The 18,598-nt window shown below is 34.6% G+C and overlaps 1 protein-coding gene across 2 annotated transcripts in view; it reads right to left on the reverse strand.

Moving 5' to 3' along the window:
* Window positions 1-18,598, reverse strand: part of LOC138336270 (uncharacterized) — a 28,645-nt gene that overhangs the window by 7,066 nt on the left and 2,981 nt on the right. Inside the window, exons 2-11 of one of the 2 annotated variants that reach the window (XM_069285685.1) lie at window positions 15,678-15,910; window positions 11,950-12,129; window positions 10,941-11,098; window positions 10,113-10,223; window positions 4,981-5,082; window positions 3,809-3,955; window positions 3,111-3,317; window positions 2,454-2,601; window positions 1,768-1,942; window positions 724-1,513 (exon numbers count right to left, since the gene is read on the reverse strand). In XM_069285685.1, coding sequence (XP_069141786.1) covers window positions 724-1,513; window positions 1,768-1,942; window positions 2,454-2,601; window positions 3,111-3,317; window positions 3,809-3,955; window positions 4,981-5,082; window positions 10,113-10,223; window positions 10,941-11,098; window positions 11,950-12,129; window positions 15,678-15,774 — 2,115 coding nt within the window. In that variant the 5' untranslated portion in view covers window positions 15,775-15,910. Of the gene's footprint in view, window positions 1-723; window positions 1,514-1,767; window positions 1,943-2,453; window positions 2,602-3,110; window positions 3,318-3,808; window positions 3,956-4,980; window positions 5,083-10,112; window positions 10,224-10,940; window positions 11,099-11,949; window positions 12,130-13,077; window positions 13,142-15,677; window positions 15,911-18,598 lie in introns of those variants that run through there. The other variant, XM_069285686.1, reaches the window with a different exon arrangement.

The following is an 18,598-nucleotide window of genomic DNA, read 5'->3' on the forward strand; positions in this document are numbered from 1 at the left end:
ATTAAAATTTAAAATCCATCAATTGAACATGCACACTTTAGAGATTTCTCTTAGAATTCAAGTGTGAAAACCATCTTTTTTTTCTACTTCAGTGCATGCTTCATAAACTAAATGTTTCTAATTCGAAAAACTATCACCTCAAAACACTCGTGAAATTTCATAATAGACTTGTCTAGTCTTTGATTTAGAACCTTCAGATTAGTGCCCTGTACAGGATTGTGTAGTCCGCTAAACCTGCCTATATTTTTAAAATGGTTTTTTAAATTTTTTTTTCGCCTAATATATAGTCTGTATATTAGGCAAAAAAAGGAAATAAATAAAAAAAAATAATAATATAGGCAGGTTTAGCGGACTAAGGATTGTGCTGTACAATTTTACAGAGACATTGTACACTTACAGTAAGATACATGACTTTGATGAGGAACGGGACGTCAGGTTCTCTGTAGAACTCATGTCCCCTGTTAGTAATAATCAGACCAGACAAGATTTTTTTAAACGACTGATTGAACATCAGCAACCTTCAGATTAGTGCCCTGTACAGGATTGTGTAGTCCGCTAAACCTGCCTATATTTTTAAAATGGTTTTTTAATTTTTTTTTCGCCTAATATATAGTCTGTATATTAGGCAAAAAAAGGAAATAAATAAAAAAAAATAATAATATAGGCAGGTTTAGCGGACTAAGGAGTGTGCTGTACAATGTTACAGAGACATTGTACACTTACAGTAAGATACATGACTTTGATGAGGAACGGGACGTCAGGTTCTCTGTAGAACTGCGGACTGACTTGATGAGACGGTGATGAACTTGCTGCCCTGGATGGTGAGACATCACCTATGTCTTTGTTGACAGCCTTGGTATCGCTGTGAGACTCTGTGCTGCCCACTACACATGTCATACCCTGTCGTCCATCTGTAGTACTGACTATCGTCCCATGGCAACTGTTGTTAACTTGTCCAGGAATTTCATCATGACTTCTCCCTGCTAAATCAACACCACTTTGTTGTCCATTATGGCTTGGTTCAGATTTATCACATGTCTCAAACACATCATCATCGTCCATCATTTCTCCATTACTAAACACGCCGTCAGAATCTCCTGAGAAACAATCAGGACTTAATATCTCTGTCTTTTGCACAACCAGGATTGGCTCATCACCGTAACATACATCTACACGACTTGACTTATTTCTTAATTTTCGTCTAACAGCTTCTCCGCCAATGGCACAGATATCATCCTCGTCCTCATCCTCCTCTTCATCTGTAGATGAATCAGCAGACTCCTCACAGTCTTCGTCAGGAAAGCGCACTTTTTTCTCCGGACCAGTCAGCTCAGCCCCGACATGTTTAAGTATGCCCTTGGTGTTGCTGTCCTCTACTTTAACCTTGAGGAAGGTCGTAGGAGTAGTGAGGTCTTGTACACTGACAGGAGAGGATGTGCCCTCTGTCAACTCGCCATCAGAATCCCCCTCAGGTGATGCGTCATGTTGCTGGATCCATACCTTCTTCTTCAATCTGTCAAAGTTGAATTTCAAAGTTTATAAACAATTTGGGAAGCAAGAACACAATGCATATTGTTATGAAATATAACTGAATATGCAATACACGAAATTTCAACTATAGAGTGCCAATAGAGGGAGCTATAGTCTATAATAACATTCGCGTACATAATTGTAATATTGAAAGATGTCAAGTATTTAAAGACTAACAGGCAAACTGAAAAGAAAGTATCAGTTTTCTGCGTAGAATGTGAAATGTGCAAGACTTACGTGATCTGAGTCATCTTTGAGTAATTGAAGAGAAATCTGCGCCCATCAGTTTTGATTGTGATGTTGTCAGGGAAAGTCTGTAATGACCTTTGTACAACCTGTATAGCATTTTCAAACAGGTGACACAGCAGTTTCTCATACTTCTCCACCGCCTCATTAATATCAGGAGTGGAATCTGTAGGAAAAGATATTCATGGATTTGGAAATTTCGTTTTCAAATATATGTATAAATGATTTGTTTTAAAAGCTGATATTCAGACAAAACCTTAATCACATCATTTAAACATTCAAAGTTGAAATGCTTAAAAAAAAAAAAAAAAAAAAAAAATCATGTTATACATTTGCACACTAAATGCTCTTTTTGAAAGGGCTTAAAATATATTTCTATAAAAACAAATTTGACTTAAACACGAACTTTTATTTATTGATCATGCATTGTTATTCATTTCAAAAACAAATTTAAGATACAGCTAGTGTCAAGTTTTATGGACAAGGCATATTGACTATATTTATAATATTGACTATATGTACAAGTCTCCAGATCCTAGAGCCAAACAGTAATCTAGTCCTCCTTTGAAGTTGTAAGATACCAGTCTGAGAGATCACTTAAAATAAGAATTTTGAAGATTCATACAATCACTTATCTTTTACATGACAAACACAGAATGCCTCTGTAATTGACATACCTAAGTCCAGTAGATTGTCCAACATCTCCTGTAGTGTTGATGTGAGATTGGCCAGAGTCCGACAGCCTGACTGTGTGATATTGACGTCGTTCTTGTGATAATTCATTGCTCTAAGTATCATCTCCAAACCAGTCTCTCTCAGGGGTAACTGAAACACGAACCAATTAGAGAAAACCTAAGAGAGGCAGCCAGGTCTCTAACTACCAAGTTTTTTATGCCACAGGATTACTCATGTTTTAGAGCCTAAATTGCCCAGAAAGAACTACTACATGTAATATGGGGCAAAATCTCTTGGTACTGGAAATGCCATCCCACATTATCACACCCAGATATACAAAATATACACTGAAGTCATTTTGATTCTCGATCACCAAATCCAAATAGATTAAATTACCATATGGCAAAAATCTACAAGTGAAAACAAAATCTTATCTAGCATCTTCAATTAGAATGTTGAAGTACAATCTATGAGGAAAAAAGTGCACAATATTACTTATATGTTGTGCAAATGGTGCATGACATATTCTCCCTCTTTGTCAGTCCTTTCCGGTTGGTAACCCTGATTTAATCATTGTGAACCCTGCAGACAGCTTTGGTGAAGGTTATTACGTTACCAATGTGTGCCCCAACAATTAATGGGGAGATAACTTTATTTACCTTGTGCCGTATGTTAGGTCTGTAGGTGGCCACACGAGCCAGGATGTCCAGGCCATACTCCTGCACTTCTTCATCCTTCAGATAGACAGCCATGGTACCCAATATGGCCGCCGAGGCCTGACATTGGATCATGGTGGTCAGGTTGCTAGGGAAGTGGCTAAATGTCCTTAGCAACTTTACACACAGCACAACATGGCTCAAAGGATCCTGAAAAATGCCAATTTTAACTGTATAAATATGTCATCAAAAATGAGAGTTATTTGATCTAACTCCCTTCTGACAGCCTTTAATACTCAAACTACCAGTTGGTAATAAAACTTTAAACATGCAAGTACATTGGGCCTCTTAGACTTCTCAAAATCTTGAGTTTCTTCATCAATTGATTTTCCATGAATAACACTCAAATTATGATCCTAAAATAATGCAGAAATAAATGTCAGTTGCTAAGGAAAACAGTATTTCACAACTTTCACAAAAACCTTAGTGAATGCTGATGCCAGGGTGATTCCATAAGCCTCTTAGGTAGGTGAGCTTTTTATTTATAGTCTTTTAAAATGAAAAAAGACAAGATGTACATTAATTTTGTTTCTAAAAGAAGGAAGCTGAATTAACAAAATATATTGAAAGAAAACTGGAAGATATGTAAAACACTACATCTTATCAAGATAAACAACCAGAGTAAGTTCTATCTATTTTACCAAAATTTGCCTCAACAGTTCTACTAGAAGTTTGACGGCTGGCCTGTGCATTGGTCGATCTCTCTCTGACTCTGGCATCTCTTCCAGCTTCTCTGATGTCTCTGTTAGATAGGCCATCAATAATCCTTTCTGGTAACCAGCTATCTCCTAATGTTAGTCAAATTAACATACTTTTACAGAAACACATCAAACATAAACATTCTAAAACTTTTAATTTTATGAGAAATCAAGGTATGTTATATATAAATGATAACACTTGAACAAAAACAAGAACACTGCATTTGTGCAGTGATAAAAAAACATGTGACATTTAATAAACTTTAAGCATTATTCTCAATCTTTTTAGGTATTATAAAGTACATCTGTAATAGACAAAAAACCGGAAGAACATTCTTCATATAAAAAAGAATGTCCATCCGTTTTTTGTCTATGACTTCATAACCCCCCAAAATAATTGAGAATAGTACTAATAAGTTAATTTGAATCACAGAGGGTAAGCCTGGTCCCAGGTCTCAAAAAATAGTTGTTAGACGAAAATAACAGCCCTTTCCGAATATGACCCGTCTCACAACTATGCAAGTGTAAAGGGGTGTTGTTTTCATCTGATAAATATAAAAAGAAATCCTTAGATAATAATGTAGCCCTTTCGGAATGTGACCCATCCCACGACTGCATAAATAGTCGTAGGACGGGTCACATTCGTGGAGGGCTATTATTTTCATCAGACAACCATTTTTTGTGAATTGGGATCGTGCCTACCTCCTTTGATTTGAATAACTCTTTTTTTATTTCAATAAATCAGTGAGGTACTATATTAGGCATTGATTTTTGTACTTTTATTTATTTTTAAAATAAAACAAATCAAGTTGTGGCACATTGAAATCTTAGCCAATAGGAAGTAGTCTGGTCAAAGATTGTGCCGCTTTTAATATGACTGACGTACAAATTCAATTTTTTTCAGACTATGAAAAATAACCTCACCCTTCTAATCAATAGAAATGAATGTCACATATATAAAGCATTTTTTTTTCATCTATCTTATAAACTAGTTACAGTATTCAAATACACACAGCCTTAAAAAGGAAATTATCAACCAATGTTTTTAATAAATGGAATATAAACATGAATGTATATAGCCGATATAGAAAATCATAGCATAAAGACAATAATACCTGCAAAAACCTGAAGATGGCGTCAGTTGTTTCCATGGTTAGTCTGACATCTGTGTATTGTTGAATCTGTTTGGTGAGGAAACTAGCAGCCATGATACCCAGCTACAAATAAACAATCAAAGTTCAACCATGCCATTCATTTCTTCATTTGGTAATTTATTTCATAATCAGATGTCACTACACATCAAATTCTTTGCTTGGAAAACATTCAATAATTTATTTGATTTGAAAAAATCCCAAAAGTTTTCATTCAATACATTTTAATTTCTTTGCAAAAACTAGGACTGTTCAATTTACTTATACATGTATCTGGAAACCCTTGCTTGATCACTTATATTCTGTCTTTGTATATTGCAAAGTTATCTACCCTTGTGAATGGATGATAGTTCCACCACTAGTTTAACACCTTCCCGTTCGCATCGGTACATTTGTACCGATATGACTTTGATAACGTCATCTACCAAGTTCGAAGGCGTCACATTAACCTTTATATTCCTCGTAGAAACGAAATATTTATATCAACGGAATCAGTGATTTCTCTATTTTATGTTCATATAAATTTCACAAGTTGGTTTGCTAGAATGAATTAGTGCGCTGTAAGTTTCCGTCAAAAAAACGTCCGTTAAAAAGTGCCGAAAATGCCGTTAAATTTGCCAGCGTTATTCGTGAAAAAACCGCTCGGAAAGTAAATATGAGATATTGCAGTGTTGAAATGACATATATCACTGAAAAGCTTAGATTGCAAGCAAGAAAAAGATGTTATTCATATGTCTTTATTTTATTATTTTAAAGAAAATTTTCTCAAATGAAAAACATATGCGATGTTTTTCGTTAAAAATTCAGAGCTGGAATATATATATCAGTTAAGATTATAACTTCATGAAAATACAGTGTGTTAATGCCACAGACAAATTCCTTTACAAATCAGCTTTAGATTTGAAAATTGGTTTTCTTGAAACGAAATTATCGCGATTTTACTTTACCCTACTCAAACGAAAATTCGCGACGTTACTTACAAATGTGTAACATTATGACGTTACGTTTCATTTACGTTTATCGTAACGTTATGATCATGATCCTGGAGAAGCACATTGGATGATTGTTTATCTAAATCAAATAGATATACCGGTATATATATGTAATGCTGCTGAAGATTACAGATATAGAATTTAAAGAAACTACTCAAAATACACTATGTAATCTGAAAATATCATCGCCTTCATATTATGGGATGTTAAATGTGAGATTACGGTGATTCTGACCTCGGACGGTCAACGTTGCGGCCCCGGAAACTCCTTTTTGATGGAATTATAGGTAATTATTACCACTGAAAATAATCCTTAAGCTAAAGCGTCTGTGAAAGTACTTCAAATTTTGTACATGTATAGAAAAAATCAATCTATAGTATTGTCCTTGAGCGTCCATAGAAACGATGCATAATAAACTCATCAATTTTTGAAGCATTAGCAATTAATGTTAGGTTTAGACGTCGTTGAAACCAGTTCAATCATCAAACATTTTATGAAACGGATAGATTTCAACTTGTTTACTTAAATATGTGAAATAGCGGGACTAGTAGCAGGTACATGTGCAGCACACGTAGGTAATACGTGTACAGTAAAGCATCTGTGAAAGTACTTCAAATTTTGTACATGTATAGAAAAAATCAATCTAGAGTATTGTCCCTTGAGCGTCCATAGAAACGATGCATAATAAACTCTCATCAATTTTTGAAGCATTAGCAATTAATGTTAGGTTTAGACGTCGTTGAAACCAGTTCAATCATCAAACATTTTATGAAACGGATAGATTTCAACTTGTTTTCTTAAATATGTGAAATAGCGGGACTAGTAGCAGGTACATGTGCAGCACACGTACATTGTAGGTAATACGTGTACAGTATACATGTACGTAGTTGTGACGGGTAAGTCGTGATAGCCATAGTTCTATTGTACGTACGTGTACATGTACATGTAGACCTCGTGCACAAATTAACAGGGGCTCTGGATCCGTTTTGAAATAGTCTTAGGATAGGATGAATATAGAACTATTCGTAATAGATTGACATACGAACTATTTGTAATACACGTTTTGGTCGGTAAAATCAAATCGCCTTTTTTTTGTGAGTGACGACCGGTGCATTATAATTATATGTATATACATTGTTCATATGCATATACATTATAATGCTCTCTTAATCTGTTTGCTTTAAAATGTTGACTCTAGTATCAGAATCAGTATAAAAAATGTAGTCTTGTGCACAGGGACCTGGCACGAAAATGTTTAACCAACTGTACATACATATTATAGTATCTATAATATATATATGTATACTGTTGGTTAAAATGTTCTTGTCAGGTCCCTGTGGTCTTGTGGTTCATATGTAAAATATAGATTATATACTAGAAATCTTGTGGTTCATAACTCCATAAACATATAATTAAGTCATACTGATTACAAGTCAGATCTGTCATTTCCACTATTTTACACAACCAAATGAAAACTGAAAGGATGTCGGAGAAAGAGATATCATGGATGACTCTGCTACATAGTTTAAAAAAAAAAAAGAAAACAGATTACAAATCATTTTTGCAATAACAGCCTGTAATGAAATATATAAAGAGTTTGGTTTATATTTATAGATATCATTTACAACAATGCTTCTCACAATTGATCGACAACATCCATATGAAAACGGTTAACAGTAAATAAAACGATTTAATGTTTAATGTGTACATGTGATTATAAATGGTTACACAGCTCTAAGGAACTGACCAAAGGGCAGCGGCTATTTTCTTAAACATACGGTTTTCCCTTGGATCTAGATGAATACAACACTTGATTGATACTATTTCGTAAATGTAGTGATTTGAATTGAATTTGAGTCAAATTCATACATGTACAGAAAATCAGAACCTGACTTAGTTGCTTATCATATATATATCATGGCATAAAAAAGAATGTTTTCCCTCTTAATCTATAACACAAGAGTATTTTTTTCCATTTGCTCCGGCTTTCTATTATGCTGAGCTTCGGCTCATCTGTTTGAAATATATATATTATTTATATAGCTCAATTGAATTGGTAGAGCATCAGGATAGTGTTTGGAGTGTCTCGGAATCTAAAAAGGCGAATATAAAAAACCCCGGTTAGTATGTTGAATCTTTGAGGGGCGATGAGTGAAAAGGAAGGAGATGATACTAATGTAATGGTTCTGGATCGGATCGATAGCCGACAACCAAGCAGCTCAATTGGTAGAGCATCCGGGAAGAGTTCGGATGGTCCCGGGTTTGAAACGGTTCTGGTCGTGCATTATCTCGCTCTTACCACAATAATAAGAAACCTGTCGGTCACAAAGATGTCAACTAACGATATACATATGTAGGTACTGGTTATCAGAATGTCGGTACTGTTTAATCACGTGTTTTCCTTTCCTACAAAGAAACAAATGATTCTAGAGGGATCTTGCCGCCCACAAAAAATGGTCTTTGTCTGACATATGGCAGAGGGATCTTTTTCGCTGCTTTTCGATATCAAAATCCAAGATGGCGGCCGGTCGGCCATCTTGTTGACCGTTTGGTCCCAAAATGCAATATGCACAGCTAGGGCCCTAGGGAAACCTACATATGAAATTTGAAAGAAGATCCCTTAGATCTTTCTGAGAAATAGCGGTAACAAGAATGGTTAACTGACGGACGGACGGAAGGAAGCACGGACGGACCACGGACGAAAGGCGATTTCAATATCATCAGATGGTGGGCTAAAAAACCCCAGTAAATACCGTCATTCCTGGATCCACTCTAGTAGTATGTATGAGTTAAGCCTACATACTATTCAGCAATGCTTTGACAATGCTTATTTTATGATATATGTTGAAGTGTATACTCATGCAAACATATACATAACAATTGGTCGTAACCATAGATCTCCAACGTTCCCACGGGATTAAAATGTTCTTACAACAAAACTTTTATTGCTTCTGCTTCTCAATTAATACCAAAAGTAATCTCCCGTTTTAATATATACATGTACATACTATATACATTTTATGTCGACTTAAAAATAAACATGTCATCTCTGTAATATGAATGGAAACAAAGTCTTGCGACGAAGATGTTACACCATCTTTCATGTTCCAAGTTCATGACAAATTGGGAGTAAATGCAAACGTTTCCTCCAAAACAATGAGTAGTGTGCAAGAATATGAATTACCTCCCTTGTGTCTTGCCGATGTACATATATATAATAATATTAATATTATATACATGTATTTTATTCTTTATACTACTTTGATTTTTCAATTACCGTAGGTAACTCATATCTTTATCAATCCAAGGTTTTACTATGTTATGTGTAACTACTTACTTAATCAATACATGATTTTGCTGCCAATATTGTCATTTTAGCTGCTATTTTCTTCAAAGGTCACACTGATAATCTCTTTGCCAAAACTTTGTTGATCGTAATTAATGGGCTATCTCATAGGATTATCTTCAGAATTATCTGTAGTTTACATTGAATCTTCAAATTTACAGTTTGTGTTGTTGTTCCGCCCGGTAAATGATCCAGAAAAGCAAAATGGTGAATTTTTTTTCAATAAAAAGGTGATTTTGGTGATCTTTGACCTTTGACCTTTACTACCATAAAGGTCAAAGGTGAAAACTATATTTAGGAAAATGAAATTCAGGTGATATACTAATCAATGATGCATAACACTTTATGGTTCTATGCAGCCAACGTTTGGAATATAAGATATACAAAAAAGTGCTAATCTCACTTATTTAGCAGATCAAAAACACCCGAACAGGAAGGTGTTAAGAGTAAATGTTACTTGACTTGCTTTCTCTGATGTAATATAACATTATGTTTACAAGATAAAACATTCTGCACATATGATTTCATAACTTTGTAATTTGAAAATACACGAACAGTTTTATATACTGTAACTAAAATATATTTGTACATGAAACAAAAGCGAGAGTAATGTGTTGCCAGCCGCTCGGGCTCAAACCCATGACCCTAGACTTCCCTGTTCGTCACTCTACCAACTGAGCTAAAGGGAAATTCCCCCTAGCATGAAGCTAGAAAAAACATACCACTATGTACAATTAAAACCTTTACACACACATTACCTCCACTGGGGAGTTGAGATTGGTCAGGATTTCTGAGTTGACATCAGGACGCTGAATGAGATCCCAGTTACCCTGTAGATAATGGTCTTTTTCCTTTACCTCTTCTTCTTCCTGTGACAACAAACATACATTGTTGTTATTGGCTGTGACTACAAAATTCAAAACTGACATCCACCAAAACAGGCCCCCTGTCCAAATTTCGTAAGTTGACCATCAGCTTCAATAACTGTAGCATACAGACTCAAACAGCCATGTCGGTTGTCATAAACCAATGGAAACCATTTCCAACATGATACAGACCCCAAACTCCCATAAATGCCAATTCATATCAAAATAAAATGACTTAAAAATTGTGAACTCTTTAGAGGCCAAAAACACCCTATATACCAATTTTGATTGAAATTGGACAATTTTTCATTTAATTTCATAGTGGCCATCTTGGATTTCTCAGGAAAATTCAATCACCTTTTGCACATCTAGGTATATAATATATACCTTCGCATATTTTTAAGTATAGTTAACAATGTAAATAATGACTACTTTACAGAATTTGTCAAGATAGATTTACATGTATCAGTTGTACCTACAAAATTAATGATATCAAATCAGCAAATCATTATGAACTACATATAATAGCTATCAATCTTATATCATTTTCAGTATAATAAACAATTTATGGCCCCAGTGGCAGGGAGATATGAAGGTTTATTTACCAGCCCTTAGATGCTATATTTACCTTGTACAAACCATCTGGAAAGATTATACTTTCGGGTAAATAAACCTTCATTTCATTGGCATGGGGGTCATATATATATGGTTGACACTTACAGGCTCGGTAATAGATAGTGTCTGTGACACTCGCTTCGGTTTTGGGGGTGGCTTTGATACTGTCGCTGTACCTGGAGTTTTAGGTAACTTTCTCCTCTGTTTTTTAACTTCTCCAGAACAAATCTCCACAGTTTTGTCAGCAACTTCTACCACAGTTCCTACAATACACAGAAAATACATGTAAGTCTGAATCGAAAGATGGTTCAGAAAAATTATGTTGTACATCAATTATTATAATAGGATAGAAAGATAGTAAAATGTATAAAGTAAAAAGTCAATAGTTCCATGCGAAGGTATGACAAAAGAAAAAAACCTTGAGACTTTGCCACAAGGCCTTTCTGCCTTCACAGGTGTCAAAATCACAAGGTATTTTTTCTTTTGTCATAAAATGTTAATGCAATTGAAAACATTTTTAATAGCTACGCAAAAGTCTTTATTGGTTCTGATGATGACTGGCCTAGCTCAATCAATCATTTTTGTATGATATCCTTGGTGTTAATGCTCCATCACATTCCTATTTGTCATTTACTTATTATCTATTGAGCTACTTTGTATCAACCTCCGATTCCTCCATGGAACCTTCACAGGCTAGCACCTTCAGGACGTTGGATTCATCCGCCATCCCTTTATTTACATATATCATAGTCTATATTTTTAGTAAAATATGCAACACTATATGACACTGATCACAAATATAGATTTTATTGATTCATCTTTAAAAAATATCTATTAGAAGGCTCTGATAATGATGAGATGTAATTATATGTGTCTAAATTGGACTTGGTCAATCGTTACTGACGACCATGTAGCTCAAATCTGTAGAGCATCCGGCTGTAGTGTTTAGAAGTCTCTGAGTTCAAACCCTGCTCTGGCTACTAGTCTCTCTTCACCTCTTATATTGATTAAACACAATTAACAACAAAATAGATATGTCAGAAAAGAATTGTATATGTCAGTTACTTGATTACATCAGTAACATACCAATGAGGTGCGTTAATTACAAACTTACCGCTGATGACATTGACCTCCGACTGCAGAGCCTCATCCTGGATGAAACAGGGCAGGTCCTTATTTCCCGGGGCCATGGTGAGGCCCCCGGTGCTGCTAATAGACAGTCTAATGAGGGGGACACACACCTCCCCCGCCCCCTCGCTACTCTCACTACAGACATCTCCCTCTGTGTTCAGACCTATAGATATACAAAATTAAAACTTAGTCTTCTTCAGTTATGAACTCACGATAATGTCACATCTCCCTCTGTGTCCATGCAAACTTAATACAAAGTTCCTTCAGTTAAAACTTTTGTTTTCTTCAGTTTACAATAATCTAATTACATATGTTACACTCATTTCTATTGGTTAGATCTTTGAGGTTATATTACCATACACCAAAAGAATGGTGCGTCAAGTATTATGACGTCATACATAAAGAACAGTTTCGTGGGAATTTTAAAAGTGTCACAGTCATTGGCCAAACTGAATTATAGGACAAAAAATATCAATACGCCTCAACTCCATTTGTTTTATGGTTAAAGTAAGTAAAATCACGAAAATTTAATTAGTATCTGAGTGAGTTATTTGAATTAAATTGTAAGCATTATTCTCAATATCTTTTGGGGTTATGAAGTCATAAACAAAAAGCGGACAGACATTCTTTCAAAGACGCTTCGCGTCTATGAAGAATGTCCTTCCGTTCTTTGTCTATGACCTCATAACCCCAAAAGATATTGAGAATAATGCTTAAATAAACTTATGGTGAATATCAATATCTCACATAAAAAAAAAAAAAACTAAGTCCATCCAAGGTGTCTAGTTCAACAAATGTCTTTGTAAAGGATGCGTATGCTTACCTATTTTTTGGATAAAAATAGGCGTAAAGGCTTTTTAACAATTTTTTTCAGTTCTTGTACACAATTTTTTTCAGTTCTTGTACACATATATCGTAATTTAAGCCACACTGGAGTACAAGCCACGGACAGTACTGATTGTAATCTGTCGGGAATATGAATATCTTACTGCTCCCACCCACTATATAATTGTAAATACACAGATATTGAAATTTCTGACCTATAATTCTAAATACCTTGGTAAAAGATAGGTGCCTACTATGAATTTGACCAAAAAGTTGAATTTCTTACCTGTCATTTTTGTATACACGCTTATTCAATTATGTATGAGCATTAATTTGTGACCTTCACCAACTATATATAAACCCACTTCCTTCTTCCCTGTCAGGACTAAGTTGACACTTGTGACAGTATTAGTTTGTATTGCTAGAACATCATATGTTAAGACAGCCACTAGATACAGCTAATACCCACTTCAGATGTCAATAATTCACCAACCACAGGCCACAGACTAGATACAACAATCTTATTGGATTCTCATATATTGGATCAATAGATCAAAAGACATTTTCAGCAATACAATGTATAATAATAATAGTCTTCATTCAAACGAAAATTGATCATTATGATGTAAAACAAAAGATGTCAATTAACTCAATGCCTAGTACAAGCTTATGGATATTTCTATTGTTGACAATGATAAATGAATTAAATCAAAATTATCTTTTGCTGCTGGAGACTCTATAATCTTATCAAAGAAGATTACTGGGAAAGGACATGCTTTGATAACCCTGTGAGAGAATCAATACATTATTCTGATTCACAGGTATACATTCTCATTATATACAAAATTGCATGGATCCTAGGTACTACTAATTTCTTTCTTTTAAATCATTTACATTAAATGTGTATTGGATGGTATAAGTCATATATCATTATAAGACATAATCAATTGAATTATATTGTTGACCTGAATAGCATTAGATGAAGCAATTATTGAGTACTGGAAGTCAGATGAAATGGCAAGCCTGCTCATTTGCTTTAACAAAATCCCTATTTTTTAATCCCACAGCAATGTAGAATTTAACCTGCATAACATAATTATGAACGCAACTGCCTGGATACTAATAGCAGGAAGTTGTGTTTTAATACTTTTAAAATTCACATTAATGTTCGGTCCGACAAAATTTTGATTGGTCCAGCTTAGCTTACTCACAGTCCTTGCCGGTCCGAATGTCCGGCCATTGTTTCAATTTTCCCGATGTCTACCTGACTGAACTTTTCTCTCTCCTTGCATAGAAGTCTCCCACTTATTATTGTACTGTGAATCCTTTGAATTTTATCATTAATTTATCATACAGTTTTATCTCAGAAGCTGTGAAGAATATTTATTTAAAATGCAAACTTAAGTTAAACTTGCCATAGCGACTACCACTGTATAAAGACTACCTGCTTAATGACCTCTTTTTGGGGGGTCCCGAATGGTCAATTTTGGCACAATTGACCCTGTGTATAAAGATCACTTGGCTATAAAGACTTTTTTCTTTGTCCCTTAGGAGATCTTAAGACAGTTTAACTGGGAAGTTCAAAGTCCATTTTAAAAGCATTACTTCTATGTGCTAATTTTTGTATTGCTGTATGTCATTTGCTGTCATAGGGGTATTTTTAATCTAAAATGGAGCAAGTGCCATAATTAAACTTCACTTGATCTTTCCATCAAAATTAAAATGAAAAAAAAATATAGATATTCAAAGTCCCAAACTGATTTTTTGCTGAATATTGTAAATTAACAGTATGTTAATAATTCACCTTTTTGTCAAGTTTCAAGAAGATTGGTCAAAGCATATTGGTTAAGTTACAGGTCTAAGAACAGGGAAAACCGAACTTGATCAGCCTCTGGGCCCGGCACCATAAAACTATTCTCAGACAGAATTTTTACTCAAGTGTATGATTTTACATAGACTTGAGTAAAAAAATCTGTCTGAGAAAGTTTTATGGTGCCGGGCCCTGGTGTGAATTATGGCTATTCCGACAGAGTTATAGAAATGTAACAGGAGAGGAGAAAATGTAGCGGCCAGACCGGGATTCGAACCCGGGACCCTCCGAATACTAGCCGAGTGCTCTACCGACTGAGCTACCTGATCACCGATGATCGACCCAGTCCAATCCCGCTACACTCCTCCCTCCTTTCTCGAAGTCTTCGCCCTCAAAGACACACGAGACCCTTCCAAACACCACCACCGTGGGTTATTTAGTTGGGCGCCAATTCTGTAACAGGAGAGGAGAAAATGTAGCGGCCAGACCGGGATTCGAACCCGGGACCCTCCGAATACTAGCCGAGTGCTCTACCGACTGAGCTACCTGATCACCGATGATCGACCCAGTCCAATCCCGCTACAGAAACATGCTGTGTCTGCTGAGTGACAGAGATTGTATTTATCACTAGGCCTATTTACAAACCACACCAACCCACTCCTTTTACAGAAGTTAATATTTATGGTATTCATTTCACAGAGTCTGTTTCAAATACAATATTCATACATTAATAGAAATATTCTATATATTGAGCATAATGTGAGGTAAAGTTTATCCTAAGCTATGACAAGTCAGCGCGAATTCAACATTGATTGGCATCATACTACATTGTATGTTTGTTCGACTACGTACAATGTCAGTGAATTAATCAGTTAAATGAAGTATATCTGCTAATTACCTGACATATCACCATTTAAAAGGTTAAATATATGTTATCTTTATATAAGTACTAAGGCTTAACAACCTTATTGTAGGCCTATCAACTATTCTACTGTTCTAGGTTACAATGTATCTGGTAAATATTCGACATAAATTAAGAAAATTGCAAATCGATAATCATTAATGGACATGCTTACCAATCAGAAAGTCCTGGTTTGTTCCTGAAATAGTGATGAACTTATCCTCTTTGACATCTCTGATGGTAAATTTTATAGAGTCAACGTCTTTATCCATGGATTTCTGTGAGTTTGTTTTAATCCGTCCTGGTCACATGCAGACGATGTAAACCGGAAGTTTATTTCATTTCCTCGTCGACCTTTCTTGTTTTCTTTTCACAAAAGATCTACTTTCACTTTGACCTTTTCGTCTGCTATAAAAATATCAAGAATATTCGACAATTATAACGATACGCCGCGTTCTAGTATTATTACTTTATACTTTAAAATAAACAGCTCAAGTAATTAATAAAAATACATTTTGTTCATCATCGACAGAAAATCGAAATCATCTGTTCTCGGAAAGTCTAGCTAAATAGCTATATTGGAGTCAGAAATAGTCTGGGTCTCTGGTCCTGATATCAGACTTTTCGCTACATCTACATCTATATTATATTGACCACCTTCATCAAGCTGAAGTTTATGTCAAATTGGAGTGAGTGAAAAAAAGTTTAATAGGCAGAAAGGATTGCTGATTTGAATGCTGTAGTTGAAGGGTTTGAGAGAATTTGTGGTTGTAAGGAATTCCAGTCTGTTATGGTTCTAGGAAAAAATGAATATTTACATGTTTGTGTTCTGCATGAGGGAGTCTGATATGTATACGGATGTGCATGTCTTGTGTTGCGTACTGGAGGAACGAGTAAGTCTTTTCTAATGTTTATTTTATCATGTGTTATTTTATAAAGCATGGTTAGTCGCATGTCTTTCCTACGGTGTTCTAGAGAGCGTCAGTTAAAGGATTTGTGCAGCCAAAATTTTTTTTTGATAATACGTCAGGATATTGCTTTTGATGAATGAAAAATTAAGTCCCACCCAACGAATCGCCTAGCTTTTAGCGCTATCGGTTGGTTTTGGTCGTGATTTACGGGTAGTGTCGACTACGGTTCAGAGATAATGAGCTAGGCGGTCACGTGGTCTTGTGATGTCAGAGTAGTCCGTGGCTACACAAGGTAAGCCTAGTACTATACATGTATACAGCATATATACGTATACGTTAGATCTACAATTTGAGTTTTTCGAGTAAATGGTTATTCTAGCTTTATGATGTAGATATTTTCAGTTTCAAAACATTCCATTTACACCACTTCAAAACAGTCAAACAAACATATATTTAACTTTAGATTAGATAATCAGTCCAATTTGATAGCGATATCAAAATGATGATCAAAAAAGTATAGTAACACTATCTTATTACGAGTAAAATCCCAAAATTTAGCATGAATATATCTAGAATCCGTGTTTTTATTTCATTCAAACTTCTGCTATAACGATGCAAACACGGCACAGTTTTTGAGAAAAATAAAATGTGGACGGTTATCAGTTATGTGATATTGGAGTTACAGTACCGAACTTATACCGAAAATAATATGTATATCTATATTGTTGCCTTTGAAACTTTATCCATAACGTTTACTAAAAAGCAGAAATACATCAATGGTATTTCTGATATATGTTCCTATATTACAGTTTAAGTGTAGATTTAAATTCATTATTTCAAAATTATACTACATGTAAATCCTTAAAATAGTATATTCATAGTCGACCGTTTTGTATATCCCACCGAGATTTAATAGTATGATATATGAACATTTATCGTATAAACCAAAAAGTAACCACATACAGTGTTCAAATGAAAATTGAAATTACTCGTATAAAGGCATTAAAATAGATATAATATCTTTTACCTTTTTAAAAATATACTAATTGATATTTAAATAAGTATATTTAGTGTGATAATGTTGCAACCCTTCTTGTATGAATATACATGTACATTAAGATTCGAAACGGTGAAAATACATGCTTAGAATTTTTACTAATACCTTAGAAATTACTGGAGATTGCTATATGCCACGATTCCGTAATTACAGTCTAGACTGGAATAATTTTTAAGGTTAAACCTTTAGTTGAACTAGTTCTTAGAACCATTTTTGTTTCTGAATAAGTCTCCTTCAATTTTTTATTACCTGCGTACGACATATATATATGTGTATGTAATATGTATTCTTAGGTATGATCAGGTATATTTTATTTCCATTTGCTTTTACATCTTCATTTTAAAAATGGAGGTGACAATAAAAAACCTAGAGCATAGATGTACGGGGTTTCCATAATTGATGCAACACTTGAAATTGTGGATAATTTTATATATCTTGGTGTAATATTTAATTACAATGGAAACTTTTTAAAAGCAAAATTACGACTTATGGATCAAGCGCAAAAATCCCTTTTTGCATTATATAAAAAAATTCGTAACCAGGCTATTCCAATTGACTTACAATTAAAGATTTTTGATTCGGTAGTTGAGCCAATTCTCCTGTACGGCTCGGAAGTCTGGGGGTTTGAAAACTTAAAGAAACTAGAACAAGTGCATTTGAAATTTTGTAAAAGGATATTGAGAGTGAGATCTAGCACTCCTAATTTCATGGTATATGGAGAACTTGGTCGGTTTCCATTGGAATTAAATATCAAACTTCGAATGGCTCGGTTTTGGAATAAATTGTTAAGTAATGATGAAAAATTAAGTAGTATTTTAATGAAGTTAGCTCTTTGTCTACAAGAAAATGGAACTCATTCCTTCAAGTGGATTAACAAAATTAAGAGTATATTTGATGAAACTGGTTTTTCATATATATTTGATAATAAAATTATCATGCCTAAGATGTTTTTCAAACACTATTTAAAACAAAGGCTCCAAGACCAGTTTATCCAAAACTGGTTTTCTGATGCCCACAACTCATCGAGAGGACAATTCTATTTGATTTTTAAAACTGAATTTAAATTTGAGAAGTATTTGACAATATTGTCCGAAAATAACAGATTGCAAATAACCAAAATACGTACCT

The sequence above is a fragment of the Argopecten irradians genome, chromosome 12 (assembly GCF_041381155.1).
Source record: "Argopecten irradians isolate NY chromosome 12, Ai_NY, whole genome shotgun sequence".
NCBI classification, from domain to species: domain Eukaryota; kingdom Metazoa; phylum Mollusca; class Bivalvia; order Pectinida; family Pectinidae; genus Argopecten; species Argopecten irradians.